This window comes from Patella vulgata, chromosome 7 (assembly GCF_932274485.2).
Source record: "Patella vulgata chromosome 7, xgPatVulg1.2, whole genome shotgun sequence".
Classification (NCBI taxonomy): domain Eukaryota; kingdom Metazoa; phylum Mollusca; class Gastropoda; family Patellidae; genus Patella; species Patella vulgata.
In genome coordinates this window covers 65,125,485-65,145,676 of record NC_065885.2, presented here as the reverse complement: position 1 = coordinate 65,145,676, position 20,192 = coordinate 65,125,485, and the positions used below count along the sequence as shown (strand labels likewise).

General features: G+C 37.2%; 1 protein-coding gene and 1 long non-coding RNA gene across 2 annotated transcripts; both read left to right on the top strand.

Annotated features, from left to right (window-relative positions):
- Positions 1 to 5,615: 5,615 nt before the first annotated feature.
- LOC126828622 (uncharacterized) lies at positions 5,616 to 9,877 on the top strand. Its single transcript, XR_008788838.1, has 4 exons — positions 5,616 to 5,736; positions 7,089 to 7,238; positions 7,560 to 7,632; positions 8,349 to 9,877. It is a non-coding gene; the product is annotated as an uncharacterized LOC126828622 (long non-coding RNA).
- Positions 9,878 to 13,591: 3,714 nt separating this feature from the next.
- Positions 13,592 to 19,090, top strand: LOC126828623 (uncharacterized). The gene is made up of 6 exons (XM_050558507.2): positions 13,592 to 13,691; positions 14,004 to 14,021; positions 16,560 to 16,916; positions 17,049 to 17,462; positions 18,326 to 18,395; positions 18,622 to 19,090. Exons 1-6 carry the CDS (start codon positions 13,601 to 13,603, stop codon positions 18,653 to 18,655), a joined length of 984 nt encoding a protein of 327 aa, XP_050414464.1. The 5' UTR covers positions 13,592 to 13,600; the 3' UTR covers positions 18,656 to 19,090.
- The last annotated feature ends 1,102 nt before the right edge of the window (positions 19,091 to 20,192 follow it).

Here is a 20,192-nt window from a genome sequence, read left to right as displayed (position 1 = left end):
CGGACAGTTTTGATTTTCAGCAGATTTAAATACGATTGGCAATTTATGATTTAATTTATAAATAGATAACCGAGACTTTGTGCATGACAATCAAGACTATACTGTTCTGAATTTTCAACATAATCCATGTTAATTGTTTCTCTAATCTTAAGGGCCGGTCACACAGGCTTCCGCGAGTTGATCACGAGTGTATCGCGAGGAAGAACTGTCAAACGCGAAGTAAGCGCGGTCACAAGTGAATGACACGTGAATGAAACGTGGTGGACTCGCGAATAACAAGTGCGCACACGCGCGAAAAATTTTACACGCGCACGGAGTCCGATTTTATTTTTGAGCAGCACAAAAATTAGGCGCAACGGCCACCGCGTGTCGCACACGTGGTGTAAACGCTGTACAAACGCGGGCCAAACGCGATAACACGTGGTACACTCGCGGATCACAAGTGGACGACAAGTGGTCACTCGCGGGCAAACGCAAAATTTCTTCGTGTGACTGCGTGTGTAGCACTTGTCATCCACTTGTGATCCGCGTGTCTACAGCGTTCCTACCACCTGTGATAGCGTGTGCTCCACGTGTAAAAGGCTTCCTCAGGGATTGTGTCACGAGTCATCCGCGGGCCATTCGCGTGTTTTCGCGTTGAATCGCGATTGAACCACGACTGATTCGCGTGTCGTCCACGACCCAATCTCGTTTGTACCACTAGTTATTTCTGCTATAAAAAGATCGCGTGTGGGCCATTTTTCATCAGTTGTGATCAAGACGTTGAAGAGGCAACATGGATCCGGCGCATCGTAATGCTTTGGTTATGCTGTTCCAGCAACATCAGAACCAGCTACTTCAGGTTCAGCAAGCCCTGGATGTCAGAAGAAGAGTGAGGAGAAGACAAAGAAGAGTCAGAGCCATATGGGTGCGCCAATGGATCAACCGCAGGCCACAGCTGGGGCTGTATGACAGGCTGATGGTGGAGCTGAGGAACGAGGACCCCCGTGCCTTCAAGAACTTTATGAGAATGCCTCCGGTGATGTATGATGAACTGGTGGAAAGGCTGACACCAACACTGACGAAGGAGACAACCAATTGGCGAGCTCCCTTGGACCCAGGCTTAAAGGTGGCCATCACCTTGAGGCACCTTGCATCAGGCTCGAAATACAGGGAGATGCAATCGTGCATGTATATCGTGAGGAGATGCTGTCACCTCCAGAAACCCCCGAACAGTGGCAACAAATTACAGACGATTGGCTGAACAGGTGGAATTTCCCTCACGTGATTGGAGCTATAGACGGCAAACACATAGCATGCAAGGCCCCTCCCAACTCTGGCTCTGAATTCTACAATTACAAGGGTTTTTTCAGCATTATTCTCTTGGCTGTGGTGACCAGTGATTACAAGTTCTTATGGGTGGACGTGAGTGGCAAGGGGGCCTCATCAGACGCGCATATCTACAATGCCAGTGAGTTTAAAGAAGGCTTACAGAACGGTGACATTCTTGGATTCCCTCAGCCTACTCCCCTCCCAGGGGACACAGAAGATCTACCTTACTTCCTGGTGGGTGACGATGCATTTGGATTGAGAAGCTTTATGATGAAGCCCTTTGGGAACAGACAGCTATCAAGAAAACAAAGAATCTTCTACTAAAGATTGTCAAGAGCAAGACGGGTGGTGGAAAATGCCTTTGGCATTCTTGCCAACAGATTCCAGGTGTTACTAACAACAATGATGCACCAACCAGACACGGTTAGGCTCATTGTCAAGGCATGTGTGGTCCTCCACAACCTGATGCGCACGAGGTATCCTGTCATGCAAAACAGACTTGTTGACATTGAACGCCCTGATGGAGCCCTGGTGCCTGGTGAATGGCGTCGAGGAAAGAATCTGGATGACACAAGACCTGAGAACCTACCAGGAACCAACAGAGACTACAAATTGGCCAAGGCTCAGAGGAATCTCATAATGGAATGGTGTTCATCCCCTGCTGGGAGTGTTGCATGGCAAGACAACATGCTCCTTGACTAGTTCTTGTGGAAGTGACAGTGTGGACAAATGATAGTGTTTGGGGGCATTGTGGCAGTATGTGTTTGGGGGGGGGGGGCAGCATTTGTGGCAATAAAACTTTGATAAAACTATTATATAATAAAATAAATGAAAAAAATCCTTCTTTGATTTCGGTGCCATGATTTTGATCTTTACTCTACGGAATATTGATCGATACTGATCCAGAACACCGGACGCGGCGGCTTTTATACACGCGGGCGGCAAGCGGAGCACAAGTGATCGGCACGTGATTCACACGCGGAGCACATGTGGAGCACAAGTGATACACACGCGCTGCGTGTGACCCCATTTTCTGACCACAAGCGCTCACACACGGAGGACTCGTGGTGGACACGCGATGCACACGCGCGCGTGTGGTCCACTTGTCATTCGCGTGTCCAGCATGTCTGAGACAAATTGGTTGATTTTCACCGCGTGTAGAAAAAATTTGCAAAATTTATAGCAAAATTACACGTGATCAACTCGCGGAAGCCTGTGTGACCGGCCCATTACATAATTATAAGGTATTTATTACAAGTACATCTGATCAAGCTAACGTATATATCAACAAACATTGAAATAGCCCATTTTAGCTTTTTATTATGTTATAGTCTGTTACTCTGTTTTGAAATGTCTAAAATTGGCAAAACTGTTGATCAATCTTAAAATGTTTAATTTTTGGTTACAATCTATGTTATTGGTAAATGGTTTATCATGGATGATGGTAAATGGTTTATCATGGATGATGAATTATGAAATAAATCTGGATATATTACACACCAGTAAGTATAGTGACTGATAAATATTGACGTGACATTGTATATTTTATATTACAGTTAATTTTATATCAGTATGTAGTGATAAATCTATAACTGGTAACAGTGTTCATCTGTCTGGTGTTAGAGACTATGATGATGCTACACACTGTTCATGTTCTTTATCTACTGGAACATCAACCAATGTTACAATCAATACTATTCGGATAGCAAGTAAATGCCGATATAAATTCCAGTTCTTATACATGACTGGAAGCTGGGATTATCTATGTAAGCAGAGATCAAAGATATCAATAAATACTGACGGCAGTATTGAGATAAATTTATTACCAGGTACAGTGAATAGTGGTGGATTCGCGGTCTGTCTGAAAATAACATCAGGTAATAATATAATTATATATTCAGGTATAGAATCCAGGATTTTCATATCTCCATATATTGGTGAGTTGCAGTCACCATTCGCCGACCTCTAAAGCGGAAAAGCCCGCGACGGGCTGCATTATACGACCACATTCTTGTTTGAATGAAATATGAAATGGCTGAACTGGCTGTAATATGGCAACCCTAAAGTAATATACACAAAAACACATACTTATGGAAAAAACAGCTACTTATTTATTTTGGCGACGTTTCGAAGAGTATTCTCTCAACGTTATCAAGCTAATAGTCTCTATGTCAAATGAATAACAGGGACCGTATCAATAAAATATGTTTACATTATGAATGTAGACAATCCAAACTCACTCTGTAATCTAACACTAACATCTCAAGAAGTTAAAGACATGATCTTATCATTAAATACCTCCAAAGTTACTGGGCCTGATCATATAAATGGCAAATTATTAAATTCTATCTCATCTGAAATATGTAACCCCTTATGCAATCTCTCCCTTTCGACAAAAACTGTACCGATAATCTGGAAATCAGCTAATTTTATTTCAATACTGAAAAAGGGCGAACCTTCTGAATGCGGTAATTACATACCAGTTTCCCTTTTAAGCATCATTGTTAAAATTTTCGAAAAATGTATTTACAAGCATGTCTATAACTTAATGAGGGATAATGCAGTCATAACTAACTTATATAGCGGTTTTATGCACGGTGACTCAACTACCTATCAACTAATTAACCTTAAGCATTTCTTTTGTCAAGTCACAGACGAGGGTCAGTATACGAGGACAGAATTCTGTGACATTAGCAAGGCATTTGACAGGATGTGGCATGTTGCACTGTGTAAGAAGCTTGGGGCGCCTGGAATCAGAGGTTACTTGCATCAATGGGTCAAAAATTATTTGTATAACAGAAAGCAAAGCGTCGTTGTAAGTGGAGTCTCCTGTGATCCTAAGACCGTCCATGCTGGTGTACCACAGGGCTCTGTCCTCGGCCCTCTTCTCTTTCTTATATATATAAATGATATCGTTAAGAACAAAAACTCGAATATACGAATTTTTTGCGGATGACACTAGCATCTATCTAAAAATTAATGACCCAGCCGCATGTGCGACTGTCTTAAATAGTGATCTTGAAATGTTAAACAAATGGGCAAAAACGTGGTTGGTTTCTTTTAACCCAATAAACGATACCCACTGTTACCTACACTAAATTTGGACGGAATTCCTATTAAAGAATTTTGTCAACACAAGCATTTGGGGATTGACATTTCAGACAATGGGACAAACACGTTAACATTATTTTGACTAAAACGAGTAAATGATTAATTGTCTTAGGTCTTGAAAACTATATACCTCTTTTATCACTCTGCAAGAGAGGCGAAGGCGTCACAAACTCATCTTAATGTACAAAATTATTAATCAGCTAACCCCTCTATACCTCCACAATTTAATTCAGTTTTCCAAAGCTCCTTATAATCTTTGCAATAGCAATAATTTAACTGATTACTGTTGTCGAACAACTTTATTTTCTAAATCCTTTATACGTTCTACCATAAAAGAATGGAATAACCTTGATATAAATATTAACAATTCGACCTCTATAAGTATATTTAAAACTAAAATGATTGATAAAGATAAAAATTTACTTTGGCAAAGGTAAAAATTTAAATATTATATAGTCGTCTTCGTCTCTCTTGCAGTGACTTAATGGGGCATACATTTTTTAGGCATATTTCGGACAGCCCCGAGTGTGATCGTTGTCATTCCTTCAAAGATACCGATCTTTTTCTTTTACATTGCTCCTTACATTCTGATCCAAGCAAAATATCTATAAATATTTTACCACCGAATTTTATCAATACACACAATATGTTATACGGTGTAAGCAGCAGTTATATTTCGTTAGCCATCTTTGAAAAGGTCCTCATGTTTTTGACAGCAGCAGAAGGTTTTAAGATCAGTGTAACATCTATATCGATCAAAATGCGAATATGAACAACTGCGTGGCCAATGTGTAAATATGTATATATAAAATGTTGTTTTGTTGTTTACTCACTTATTTTTTTTACATATCCATATTAATTCTTGTATTTAGGAGAGAGGTCATATAGGCCATGCCTGTTCCCCTAATCCCTTTCAATTTCTGAATAAAATAGTGTTTAAAACAAATGTGGACATATTGAAATGGATCGACCATCTGAACCCATAAATTGAGCATGTACAGGTTCGAGAAATTCCAGATCTTCTAATTCGACTGCTTGGTATATACGCAAATACACAAATTGTCATTCATTCACTTATAAATGTTTGTTTTCTTTTCAGCATCATCATCATCATCTGTAAGACTGTCATGAGGTAAATCAAGATGGTCAACAACTTAAGCTATAAACCTACTGATATAGAAACATCTTTCACAGAAATGTTTGTTTTCTTTTCAGCATCATCATCATCTGTAAGACTGTCATGTGGTAAATCAAGATGGTCAACAACAAGCTATAAACCTACTTATATAGAAACGTCTTTCACAGAAAGTATAAGTTAGTTGTTATTATTCTGTTGTATTTGTTTTTACACATAATACGAGTTATTGGTTCCAATCCTTCACTTCTTGTACGTTTCATTCCACGAGAGAACATTATCAATCCGGTCTTCAAATGGGTTGAACGTCCTACTGTTCTGCACTGAAGGGCTTCATGAAGATGGAGATACACCATCCAATATTATGGCCTACTCTTTTTTTTATTCCAAACACCAACGTACACACTGGACCTCGGTTTTTCGTCCCATCTGAACGACTATACGTTGTCCCTTTCAAGGCCCCCTGTCCTACACCACTGGCAAAGGGAAGCCATGCTGGAAAATTACAATGAACTTTTTCGGCCAACATCGGGAACGAAAAAGTGACCTCCGAGTTAGCGAGCAAGACATCTTCCTCACGGAACCACGGCGGTTCACAAAAACAGGAAATGGAAACTGCATATTACCAAACAAACAATTGCCAGAAACAACTAAATGTAAGACCTTTGCTAGAATTTTTGCTCTTATAATCAATGATGGCATTATATTGTATCAATTAATTGTATTAAATGTGCACTAAAATATGAGTGACAGATGGGTATATAAAATTGAGTTATAGAACCAAAACATAGCTGGTTCTATTTGTCAACAACATGTTACCAGATTACACGTGATTGGAAATTTACCTATTGCATCCTTTGGTTTAAGTGACCAATCATATCAGTAATTGCACAGGTTCAGTGTCATGATTAGCCTAGTATGTACGTGATGTAAATAGGTCCTATAAAAGAAATCATGGCAAACTTTTAAGCAGATTTCATTTGATTCCGGAGAGATTACCATGTGAGTTCCTAGACAGCAGACAGATTCTGGAAGGGAAAAGATGTAACAATTTCTAACAGCAGAATGGCCGGCTAGTGTTTGAGAATGACTTTAGTATTGTAATCTGTACTATGCTTGTATCCATGTATCCGGCTATGATATATAAAATGTACAAACGAACTGTTGCATTGTTATTCCTGGTAAGAAAAACTTATGTCTTAAGAAAACAGTAAGGAGTAAATACACAACGTGAAAATACTAGAAGATCACAAGGCTACTAAGATATGTAGTAAGAAAAGATGCATGGGTCGTACGTAGGATGTGGCTACCGGTTTTGGTTCCCTCGCTTTCCACGTCTGACAGGAAGGCCCATGGTACTACACAGATAACACCAGTACTTGGTGGTAAAATCAGCACAAGATGAGCGTCCTGCTTTAGGTTTATAGTCATTTTCTATAGCCAGCTTTTAAATGCATATTATTGTATAAATCTTACTTTGAGTATTGGATACTTGATCAACATGAGTCTATTTATTTCTCATTAATAATAGCGCCATCCGGTGATGAATCTAATCAACCAACATCCAGTAATGTAACTAACCAACCAACATCTCGTAGGGAAGCAAACCAACCCACAAGAATAACATTTGGGAATGAATCTGAGCAACAGACAACACCAACATCTAAGAATGATAACTCGAGTAAGTCCATCTTTATATCGGAAAGAGTCCACCCAAATGTATTTCTTTATTTCTAAAAAGCGTAGGTAGATATAAGTAGCGACGAGAGTATGATAACCATTTCTAGAAGATCTGGTATCACATCTTCCTTAGGGAATTAAAATAGCCATCAACATAGCGAAGATTTATGGTGATTATCTGACAGTGGTTGTAATCTTGGATTAAAGGAGTTTGTTACCGTACACAATTTAAACTAGAAATTATCTTTTTGAAAGAATAAATCGTTATTATATCTTATCTTGGAACTTGTTGAAGAAGTTTTACGAATGTTATATATTTCAGTGATTGCTATAATTGGTGGAGCTGTAGGAGGGTTGATTGTGATAATCGTCATCATTATTATCATAGTAATCTGGTTAGTATCATCTCTATATTACATTCCTTGTAATTTATCATCAATATTGCCTATATCATCTCTATATATTCAATCTATATTACCATGGTCATATGGTTAGTATCAACTCTATATCCTCTATGATTTATAATGCAGAATTATCAAAGTTATGATAGCTACGCTAACTTACTTAATAGTTTCATCATTTTAACACATTTAATAATGAAAGTCGTATCCTTGGTATTAAATGTTGACTAGATACAAAAGCCAATGACAGAATTATTCGGTGCCATTACGAGTAGAATTGTTTGTCAAAATCCGATTTCAGGTTAAAAATATGTCGAACAAAGTACAGAGGGTTGTTGCAATTACAGCGTCAATGACACAGTGATTGTGAACAGTTATACGTATAGGCTAAATGAGTATTTTAAAAAGGCTTATCTCACTTAATTCGACAAGGGATTATTTTCCCTACGCAGTCGTACTCCATCTTCGATTGTGACTAACAAGAGTGCGTCTTAAAATAAATCTATCCCAAGCCTCTTTGGGTTTTATTAGACAGCAACTCACGTTTTATCAGTAGAGGCAACCCACTTCAACTTATTTCTATATTATAGTTTAATACATATAAACGTTTTACCTGTCGAGGAAACTAAGTACACTTTATTTTGTCTAGGCCTATTACAGTTTAATACATAAACGTTTTATGAGTTCGCAACTTATTTTGTATATTACAGTGTAATAAACAAACGGAGAAAAGACAAGAATTATAAAAGTTCAGAAGCTTTAGAGACTGATCCCCATCCTTACCAGAACATTCCAGATAACAGATCAGGGGAAATAACTCACCAACCTAAACAGAATAATGAAATGATTAATCAGGAGAATGATCCATATACCAGTATTGATAATGATATAATTAAACCTAGCAACGGTAACCAAGGGATGGAATATCTAGAAAATGATCTTTATATTAGTTCTGATGATGTCACTGATGACGTGGTGATTGATAATAAACTAAAACCTAGCAACGGTAACCAAGGGATGGAATATCTAGAAAATGATCTCTATATTAGTTCTGATGATGTCACTGATGACGTGGTGGTTGATGAACAATTTAAAATAGGACCTAGTGGAGATCAATACGCTGTTGTTGAAAAAGAGGGAAAGAAGAAGAATAATGGTGAAGATAGGGCAGAATTTAAGATAGGACCTAGTGGAGATCAATACGCCGTGGTTAATAAAGGTGGGAGGGAGCACAAATAATTAACCTTTGAAAGGGGAGGTTAACGTACACCATCTTGTATATAGTGAAAATGTGTAGCCATCTGTATACCTTTGTGAACATAAAGTTTAAGTACTTTCAGCATATTGTGTATTGTGATGTCGAGTATATATTTACTTTTCTAATGAAAGACAGATTTTATGTTTTATTTTATATTTAAATTAACTACACTTAAAACTTGCGTTTATTATTTTATAATTAAAATATATTTTTGTTTAAAACGTGAAAATTCATCAAACGTGAAAATTCATCAAAGTTTTGGTTTCAGTAACGTAATGAAGTGTTTTGGTTTAGGGACCTTTCTTCAAAAGCTACAAATTCATACAACGTTATTTAAACACGTCATAAGACGTGTATATATTTTATGTGGTCGGATCGTACCTACAAGCATACTGTGGTTCAATATTGTTATAATTACTTTAAATGTCTGTCGCCCTGCTGAAACTTTCAATCTGGTGTTCAGCTAATCTAAAATGCTTGGATACTACTACCCACCCTACCCCACCCCACCCCATGAGACCAAGTAAGCGCCCTTGAGACCAAGTAAGCGCCCCGAAGGTTCACAAAAAATCAATAACAATCATAATATGACATGAACGTTATGTTAACTTGATAAAAAAAACTGCTTTCCGGCGAGATAACGATCGGTGAACAACTATATAGGCAATATGATCAGTATTCTACCAGGACGATCAGTGTTATAACCAGTATTGTTTTGGCATTCATTGTGGCGTGGGATTGTTGATGGCGCCCCGAGATTTTGACGCCCCCCCATTCCAAGCTTCTATATCCGCTACAGAAATTCTATAAACTATAATTCTATATCATTGTGTGATGTGTCATCTTCATTAAAAGCAGGACGTTAAACCACAGTTCATTTCTTTGTGTGATGTCATTTATATTAAATTTTTACATGTGCCTATATTACTGTTAACTATACTTCTATATTATGTACCTAACTATAGTATTTACCATATTCTTATGTTGCTGTATATAAAGCTATATCTATCATGGTGTCTTTATTGTTATTATTTTGTAAGTCAAATATCCCATGGTTTAATTCACGCTTTAAGAGATTTTTTACAACTGAAATTGTGCACCCGGTAAGATTAAACCAAGGCCTGGGTGACTGATTGTTTTCATTGATAACGGCTGAAACTATGAAAGAAAAAAGAAAATATTCAAAATGAATAAAACTGTTCACAAAAGAATAAAGTTACAATCATCCATGTATAAACACGTAGATAAAGAGACGTACATATTTATAGAAACACCCAATGTGTAATTATCATACACATCCTCTTTTAGTTTTAAATATCTAAAATCTAAATCTACCTACTGTATCAAATGTTATATTAATTATTATAATATCAATGATGATGTCATTTAGCGTTTAGACATTTATTCTCATAACAAGCCAATAATCTAATCTCTAAACTATCGGGTTTCTTCGATATTGAATCGATTAGACTATTCGAGCCATATAATCGATTAACAATGAAATGGACGTCACTGAATAAAAGGACTTCGTTTATTATCATGACAATGTTACTGGACAATCGGCTATTGCTTGTCAAAACTTCAAACACTCATAACTTGGCTCAAAATAAATTAAGTTGACTGGAAGTTTCAATATGTTCATTTGGTATTATCTATGTTTAAACTATTATAGCAAGAACGACCAACTCTTTATCTCCATCTTACATAATGTATCTTTAAACAGTAGCTGTCATGTTACTTCTTGTATCAATGAATCATACAGATACAAGGTTTTCAACCAATCAGTAAATTCAGTCTAGCCAATGGAGTCTAACTTCCCCTTGCACCTACTATTAATGTTTTGCCCCGACTGGGCTAATGAAGACAGACATGAGCAGGTACAGTGTGCTATGAGGCAAATTTTGCCCGGACAGCGGCGATATGGCCTACTCTTATTTTGAATTCCAATGGAAAGGGCTGTTATACATGCTCCTTGGTGCCTTGTCAGACCACCCATCCTGCACCACTAACACGAGTAACCAGGCCGAAAAATCCACATGAAGTTTCTCGGTCTCGGTCAACACCTGGTTACTAAAGGTCTTACTCACTGAACCACTGCATCCCCAGAAATTACCTTGATATACGCTTTAATTAAAGTTCAAACTTTAATCTCTAAAAGGAATATCAGGAATTCCGTTCAGTATTTACAAAGATATGATGAAATGAAATTCTGTTGATATATACTACCCCTTATGTAAATGTTGATATATGCTACCCCTTATGTACTTGGTTCACTTTAATTATGTTGATATATGATACCCCTTATATAAATGGTTCACTTTAATTTGTCTATCGTCTCGTTTTACTTTCTTGGTGAAATCTGTCGACAAACAAATAGGTCCAGGTATCTTGCAAGTTGAAGTTTCCGCCATTTACTGTTACGGTAGATTGATCACCAATGTGAAGTTTGTTTACCGTTGAAAGACGTCATCATAGGCGTACGGGCTCGATGACAGTTAGGGGGCAGAACCCGAAATGCCCGAAAAGATTTCGGGTTTACAGACAGCGGTGCCGGTCTTCGTCAAGAGGCGAAGAAGCGGAACTTACCGGTATGCCCCCCATCCTCCCGCCCAAGTAAATTTTGGAATATTTGACGGCTGCAAACATGTTTTCCGGCTATTTCCGCCGGGGGGGGGGGGAATGGCCGAATGGTTAGCACATGCGTGCTGTATCATAAGACCTGTCATTGAGTCAACTGGCGTGGTTTCGAATCCCCGGTTGTACGTCACAAGGAGTAGGGTCGCCTGTCCAACCTCGTGAGTTTTCTCCGGGTCCTCCGGTTTCCTCCTACTGCTAAAGACCTCTACGCGAAGGCGAATTATTGAATTAAAACTGAACCATATGTTAGTCCCGAAATGACATAGTTTGTGTCAAGTGGACGTTAAACCCCATTTCTCTCTCTCTCTCTCTCTCTCCCTCTCTCTCTATTTCAGCCCGTGAACAAACCAACTTCAAAGTGGTCTAATATAGCCTAATTAAGATGGCTGACTCGAATTCCAATCAAAAGATCAATCGTTTACAGTCCAGGGAGATGTGACCGTTGGGAGAAGATTTTGAAAATTAAACTGCCGCAAACGCGTTTTCCTGCTATTCGAGCCTGTGAATACAGCAACTTCAATTTGGTCCAATGAAATATATAGCCTACCTGACTGACCCGAATTTCAAACAACCAATCAATCGTCGCGGGGTATGGGGGCCTCACCCTTTCGGAGAAAATTTTGAAAATTTAACCACCGCAAATGCGTTTTCTGCTATTCTAGCCCGTGTAAGCAACTCGAAAAGTATCCAATGGTATTGTAACTGAAATCCCACTCTGAATTCCGACCATCCAATCAGACTGTTGCAGCTGCATTCACAAATAATAATCGATGCCCGAAAAATGTCGCACAAAGTAGAGTGGCTACAGAGAAAATGTTTTAATCCATAGTCAACTCAGTAAAAAAATCGTTGTTTTCAATTAAAAGAAAAGTAAAATTGGGGTTTCATTAGGGCTCGATGACGTAAGCAAAACTAGAAATGTCCGAAAGAATTTCAGGTTTACAGACAGAGGCGCCGGTTTTCTTCGAGAGGCGAAGAAGCGGAGCAGACCCTATATGGACCCCCAAAGAAAATTTTGGAATATTTGACGGCCGCAAAAGCATTTTACTGCTATTACAGCCCGTAAAATCAGTGTTTTATTAGATTTCGGGCACTTTATTTTGCCAAGTAGATGAAATAATTTTTTTTTTCACTTTACCCGTCTGCCAGAAAAGTCAGCTTGCCCGAAAATTAGGGGGGCAGCCCCCCCCCCCTCCACCTGCCCCCTAGCTCGTTCGCCTATGGACGTCATGATATTATAACACGCCCGCTGGCACCCTAGGTTGATTGCGATCAGTCTGGTTTTAATCCGGTGTATTTTGAGTACCTATTAGCGTGGATTTAGCCGTGAGGCAATTGATACAATCTGGAAAATACAAATCACACATCGTTACTTTAATAATGCAAAATAATAATGTTAAAACAGCCCTAACATCGCTCAGTAATGAAGTAATCTAGTGTTTAACTATTATAGCGAGAACTGTAAGCTCTTTATCAACGTCTAACATAGTGCATCTTTAACTATTACAGCGAGACCTGTCAGCTCTTTATCTAAATCTTACATAGTGTATCTTTAAGTAAAGAAATACTTTTACCTGACCAGGAAGTTTTACACAGTCAACAACATTCATATTGTTGATCAAGGCAGGATTGAAGGATGGGTATTGTATGCATGAGTGGGTATCATAAATGAGTACATTCATATTACGGGTTATTAAATATTGTATAGTGTTATTTTCGTGTGAAGGGGTGTGTTCATTAGATGGGGTCATATTTACTTCTTCAGACAATTGAGTACATTCATATTACGGGTTATTTAATACTGTATAGTGTTAGTTTCGTGTGAAGGGGGCGTGGTCATTAGGCCAGTTCATGCAGAAAACTAGCAAAGATATGTCATGTAAGTTATGTCAACATGGTGATTTTGTTACTGCAACATTCTCCATTAAAACATGTCGGTTTAATTATAATATGTATCATAGAGGTCTCTTCGTACTTCTAAAAATCAGTCTATATCTCTACTATTCATTTTTACAATAGAATAAAATATGAATTTGTAGGTCGATGAATCAAGGTATGTGTGGTTTTATGAAAATGAATACGAAGACAGTACCTGTATGTATGTATTCACTTGGTGTCTTTATAATGGTATTAACTGGACATATGAGGGTTATTCAAGGTTAGTACGTCATCGTAATATGAGGGTTATTCAAGGTTAGTAGGTCATCGTAATATGGATAATATAAAGTATTAAATTGGGGTAATATAAAGTTTTGAATTGGTTTGATCTATTATTTAATTTCTATTAGTATTGGGGCAAGATCGATATGATCATATATAGATAAATTCTGTTTCTTCACTAATAGTATTATGTTAATATTTGGCTTTAAGATGTCGAACATAAATTCGGTTGTATCTATGTATTTAATAACCCAAATATTTCACATTTTAGTATGTTAATTTTATTAATGTTCACTTTTACCCTTTTCAGGACAAGAAAATTGTCAAGGTAAACAATTATTTACCTTATATATCTTGACACCATAATTATATAACGTAAGTAATATCATATTAGCTATGTGAAATATACAAGTATTGTGTGTTCTAAAAACAACAATTAAGATTTGACTATTCAACGTATGAAAAATAAAACCTCAAGAATTACACACTGACTTAAAAAATCAGGTCATTTTTACCGCCGGCAGCGATATCAAGAAAATGAAATGGGGTTTGACTATCTGCACCAACTTGGCTAATGTAGACGGACATGCGTCATACAGTGTACTAACTACTATCAGGGAAATTTTGCCCGGGCAGCGCCATACAGTGTACTATCAGGGATATTTTGTCCGGACAGCGCCACTACTTTCTACTTGTAATTCAAATTCGTTTACGCCAATGTGTACGCAGGACCTCAGTTTTGCATCCCATCCGGACGATCATACACTGTCCCTTACCAGAAACTGTGCCCTGCACCACTGACAAGGGGCAACCTCGCCGGAAAAGCCAAAATAATTATCTTGGCTATCATCAATAAGATAATCTGTACAACAAAACAAAAAATGGATATTATTTAATCTGTTTCATTAAAGGGTAATGTTAGTACCCACTAATATCACATTCTAATTCAGCCTGTAAGGATCACTTGTTTCCCCCCCCCCCCTTTATTTGGCGCCACTTTCCGTTTTTTCAAATGTTGATTACATAACTAGAGTATCACAGATTTCTATGTTAATATTATATTTGGAATGTGTTGACCAGTTCTATTACATATGTAATATTGATGGACAACAACATTGTCCTTTAATTGGACTTTATATTTCTTTAATATGGAATGCAATTACTGCTTATTACTGAGCGACGTTTCGACCAGGCTTCTCTAGTCATTATCAAGCAATGATAAACTATGAAAACATAACAAGACAATATATGTACACAACAATACTTGGTTAATACTGACCAATCAGAGATGTCCCTTCTAATTACATGTACCTTGTTTAGTTGTTTATTATAGATTAAATGTCCAATACAATAAATATGATATTATGGACAGATTGGTTTAATTAAATTATTTACACATAATGCGTTAAATAACAATGTTAAAACACAAAAATAAAAAAGTCCTTGTAATTCAAAAAGTCATCATTCATGTTGATGTAAGAGAAATGGGGTTTAACGTCCACTAGACACAAACTAGTTCATTTCGGGACTAACATATGGTTTAATTTTATTTCAATAATTCGCTTTCGCGTATGGGTCTTTAGCAGTGAGAGGAAACCGGAGGACCCGGAGAAAACCCACGAGATTAGACAGTCGACCCTACTCCTTGTCACGTACAACCGGGGATTCGAAACCACGCAAGTTGACTCAATGACAGGCTTTATGATACAGCGCGCACGTGCTAACCATTTGGCCATCCACCCCCCCCCCCCCCATGTTGATGTAAGTGATTCCACTAATATACGAAAATCCTTTAGACCAATGACTGCACAAATCATCAATGGTCCCCTGAAGGACGATTATTTGAATTAGTGAGTAGTATTTACACTGGATGCTATAAGGATTTAGAAAGACAGAATTTGAACTATTAAGTGCATTTAATTTCAATAACAACAGCCCTGAAAAGCAAAATAGTAACAAATTATTAATTATTATTTTTAAAAATAGATTGTAATTATTACAAATTTTAGATTATTAATCTTGAATAGTGGTGAAAATATTGTTAAGTATTAAATATCGATTAAATATAATTTATTATGCTTAGCGCATGATTATATAATAATACGCCATGGGGAGGAACAATCTATGATCTCTGTCCATCACATATTCCTGAAGCAATGGCCCGGGAAATCCCTCTCTGGCCTTTGCTGGACTGGCTTCTGATACTTGAGCTTTTGAGTGTCTATTCTTCCCGTTCAATCAAATCTATCCCAAGTACAGCAAACCTTTCGTTTAATCTGGTGTCTTCCGTAAAGCTTTGCCAGTGATTTAAGATATTAAAAACGGTAAAAGTACCGTTCGTCCCCAAACAGTATTGTTTACATTGTATCCGTGTTGATAGTATCGTCTGTCACGCGTTAGTTTTTCTGCAATATTCTGCTATGCACTGATTAATTGTATTTGGTCCAATTTGGAACTCTGTTTAAATTGTAATGATAATGTTACGCAGTTAGCTATAAGTGGTTGTTAATCGGACTATTGACCAGTCTTAATTTGGAACATAAATTTGCTTCATTTACAGCAGTGTTAAGTGGAATTAGCTCTAACCAAACGAAACACTGCGAGGAGTATGTGTCCATCGTTGGTTTGTGTCTTCGTATTTGAATGGCTTCATTCAATCGGCGCGCCCTCTTGTTGCTTATATTCTTGCATAGAACTTTAACATGGGACCACTGGACACAGTAGCGGGGGTTAAAGTTCAAGTGTTCAGTTACAGCTGAGTTATTGGTTGCTGCTCAATATTTAATACTTAACAGTATTCTCACCGCTATTCCAGATTAATAATCTAAATTTTGTCATTAATTTTCTAATATAAACATTATTTTAGTTCCAGGTTCCAGTAGTTCTATATGCAGTACATTAGACCTACAGGGAAGTAAATTTAATATATCCGGTTTACAGCCTGGCCAACAGGTTGCCGGTTGTCTGTGCATTCTGACGTTTAACGGTTCGTCATATGTTAGTGGACCCATAACTATCAATGCCACAGCAAATATTCCAGCGGGGTGTCAACATGAAGTCTACTTTATACATAATTCAACTACCAAGAGGTACAGCTGTAAGGTTTTTAAACTTATGTATACTTTTAATGTTGCCGTCCAAGATAAATTACAGATGATTCTAGTTTCTGGTGAAAGATCAACTGGTGGATTTCAATTCTGTTTCAAGATTTCCACAAAACCAGGTAAGGAAAGTTAATAGATTCACGATTTTGATTAAAATACACAGATATCTTTTCCCAAAATATATATAATATTAACAACTTCATTATATTCTATTATGATGTTATATATTTGTTTATAATTTGTTACAATAGAATTAGATATGCGCCTTGTCTGCAATGAAACAAATACAACTGGAATGATACCACCAACTACTACTACTGCGATTATCTCAGATACAACGTTGTCAAGTATACCATCAACTACTTCTACGGCGATTTTGTCAAATTCCACGGTGTCAAGTACATCGACTACTACTATTACGGAGATTACGCCAGATACAGCCCGGTCAAGTATGAATGGAATGAACCCATCAACTACTACTACAGAGATTAAGTCAGATACAGCTCGGACAAGTATTAATGGAATGACACCATCTACTACTACGGAGATTATGCCAGATACAGCGGTGCCAAAATCAACACAGACAACCACTGATGAAAGGGTTACTGATCAAAACACAAACTTAACATCTACAGATGAAAATGATGATATTGTTCAAAGTAAACGTAGGTTTATATTAATATGACACCTTTTCGAATCTCTTTTCCCGCAGTGAATTTAGTGTTTTAAATGCAAATGTAGAACAAAAACCTTTTCACAATGCTTTCACAAAATATTTGAGTTCATTCTTGGGCGTTGTTACACATTTCGTTCTTTGAATAGGATTTGGATGGCAATACTGGTTTAACTTCATATGATACTTGTATTATTCTTCCAACATATAAAGTACAAACCGTAAATAATGGTTAAAGGCACCGTAATTAGCCTGTGTTGAGGGAGGATGATCCTGGCATGGCTTGGAACTCTCGGGTGTCAACTCCCAACTAACGTACATGGCCGCTATCCGATCTTAACTGGGGACCTGCCTGGCCCCATGTTAACTTCTACCAATTACATCTCTGCTTATAATCCCCTTGTAGACAAAGGATGATCGAACAGATTATGCAGCTGGCTATATTGCATCATAGCAGACTTAACGTTCAGTACAGCTTCCTTTACAAGCCAAAAGACATTACATAACACTAGCCAGCTATAAGTTTCTATTATGGTAATGACTAAGGTAGGTGCCATCTGGACAACCATGGGTGTCAATAGCCGACGTAGGGATATTTTCATGTGTCAAGATGGCACGATAACGTATCCATAACATCTGCAGATTGCGTAACAGCTTTTCCCTGTTTGAAAACATGTAGGTATTAAAAAGTGCTCAGATAGCATTTAGACTCTCGGGTTAGACCTGTCTGTCAGAATATTTTATGTGTTTACAATACAACTGGATATAAATTATATTTTACAGTAGGTGTTATTATTGGATATAAATTATATTTTACAGTAGGTGTTATTATTGGATATAAATTATATTTTACAGTAGGTGTTATTATTGGTGGATCTGTTGGTGGGCCAGCTGTAATAATCGTGATCATTATCATAATTTTGTGGTAAGTGTAAATATCTTATATCTTTAATAAATGAATTCTAGGCCCAGATCTGTGTGCGATACGATTTACGCTGTTTACAATATATATCGGTACCGTTATAGAGTATGTTTTTATGAGTGGTGAAGACCCAAATGAATTTAATTACATTTGATATAATATATTTCTTGTTTTCCATTATAGTGTAATACGTAAGAATAACTTACTTCTACTTATTTGTATATTACAGTGTAAGACGTAACAGAAGGAAAGACAAGACTTAGAATAGAGCCTAGTGGAGATGATCAATGATGATAAACGTAATGAACAATTTAAAATAGGGCCAAAGGGAAATAAATATGCTGTTTGTCAAGAAAGAGGAAAGGAAGAACAATGATGTGCTGTGGTTAATAAGGGGTGGGGTCGCACCACAAATAATTAACCCACGGGTTGATTGTTTAAACATGTGAAGAGGAAGTTTAACGTACACCATGTTGTACATAGGGAGACGAGTAGATGTTTGTATACCTTTGTGAAAATATAGTTTAAGGACTGTCAGCATATTGTGTACAGTAATGTCAAGTGTATAGTGAAAACGAGAAGGTAGTTTATACCCCTGTGAAAATAAAGTGTATGTACTGTCAGCATATTGTGTATAGTGATGTCAAGTATATATTTACTTTTCGAATTTTATATAGATTTTATGTTTTATTTTATACTTTAATTACCTACATATAAAACCAGGCTTTTAATGTTTTATTAGCTTAGTATTTATTTTAATTCATTATTTTATAATTAAATCATATATTGTGTAACACTATATCTAACAGATAACAGAATATCAGCATAATTATAAGACCTTTATTGAGAACATGAAATAGACATAAATCGGGGGAGGGGGCTCTATTCCAAGTCTGACTTGCTCAGCATAATTATAAGAGCTTTATTGAGAACATGAAATAGACATAAATCGGGGGGAGCTCTATTCCAAGTCTGACTTGCAGTCAGTAAACGCCTGCTTATATAGCGTCTAACAATTAGGGGAGATGGACAGTAGTGATACTCATATATGGTATTGTTTATTATCAAATTATGGTGTTTATAATTACACTGCATATTTCTTTGGAAGCCATTGTCAGGTCAAGGTATGATGCACTGACCACTAATACTTTCTCTTTGAAGTTCTGTCTAGTGTTACACACGGATCATGTGTAGCTTGTTAAGAACATATTGAATGAACTAGATGTTTAATAAGATCGTGCCTTAACAGAAGTTTATAGAGAGTTTAAACGTCAACTTCAGGGATAGATCACTTTGTCACAATTGTTTAAAACGTGAAAATTCATGAAACGAGACATTCTAGCAAAACTACCATGGTTCAGTTAAAGCCCTATATCTATATACGATTCCGTTATATAATGGAACGTTTTGGTCTAGAGACCTTTCTTCAAAAGCTACAAATTGATGCAACGTCATTTAAACACGTCACCACCACGCCATGAGACGTGTATATATTTTTACGTGGTCACATCGTTCCTACAAACGTATTGGTGTAATTACGTTAAATATTTGTGATGTTGCGGAAAATTTCAATCTGTTATCTAGCTAATCCTACATTATTTTATATTGTTGTTGTTGTTCTTAGTGTTTAACGTCCGCTTCCACCGAAGGTGATATCGCAGACAGGATGTCTTATTTTCATTATCTTAGCGCAAGCGCAGTAAACCCACAAAGTTGTGAAGTTGTGAAGGCGGCCCTATCTCCGAGCACACACAAGTAATCGAAACCACCACCGGCCAGCTAGAGGTCGAAGTGCGACAC

What these genes read in the sequence shown, in the direction of transcription:
- LOC126828623 (XM_050558507.2), top strand. Translation starts at nt 13,601, where the DNA reads ATGAAAATGAATACGAAGACAGTACCTGTATGTATGTATTCACTTGGT. An exon ending in TGATATTGTTCAAAGTAAAC is followed by an intron (nt 17,463 to 18,325) that starts GTAGGTTTATAT and finishes TATATTTTACAG; the next exon opens with TAGGTGTTATTATTGGTGGA. An exon ending in ATCATTATCATAATTTTGTG is followed by an intron (nt 18,396 to 18,621) that starts GTAAGTGTAAAT and finishes TGTATATTACAG; the next exon opens with TGTAAGACGTAACAGAAGGA.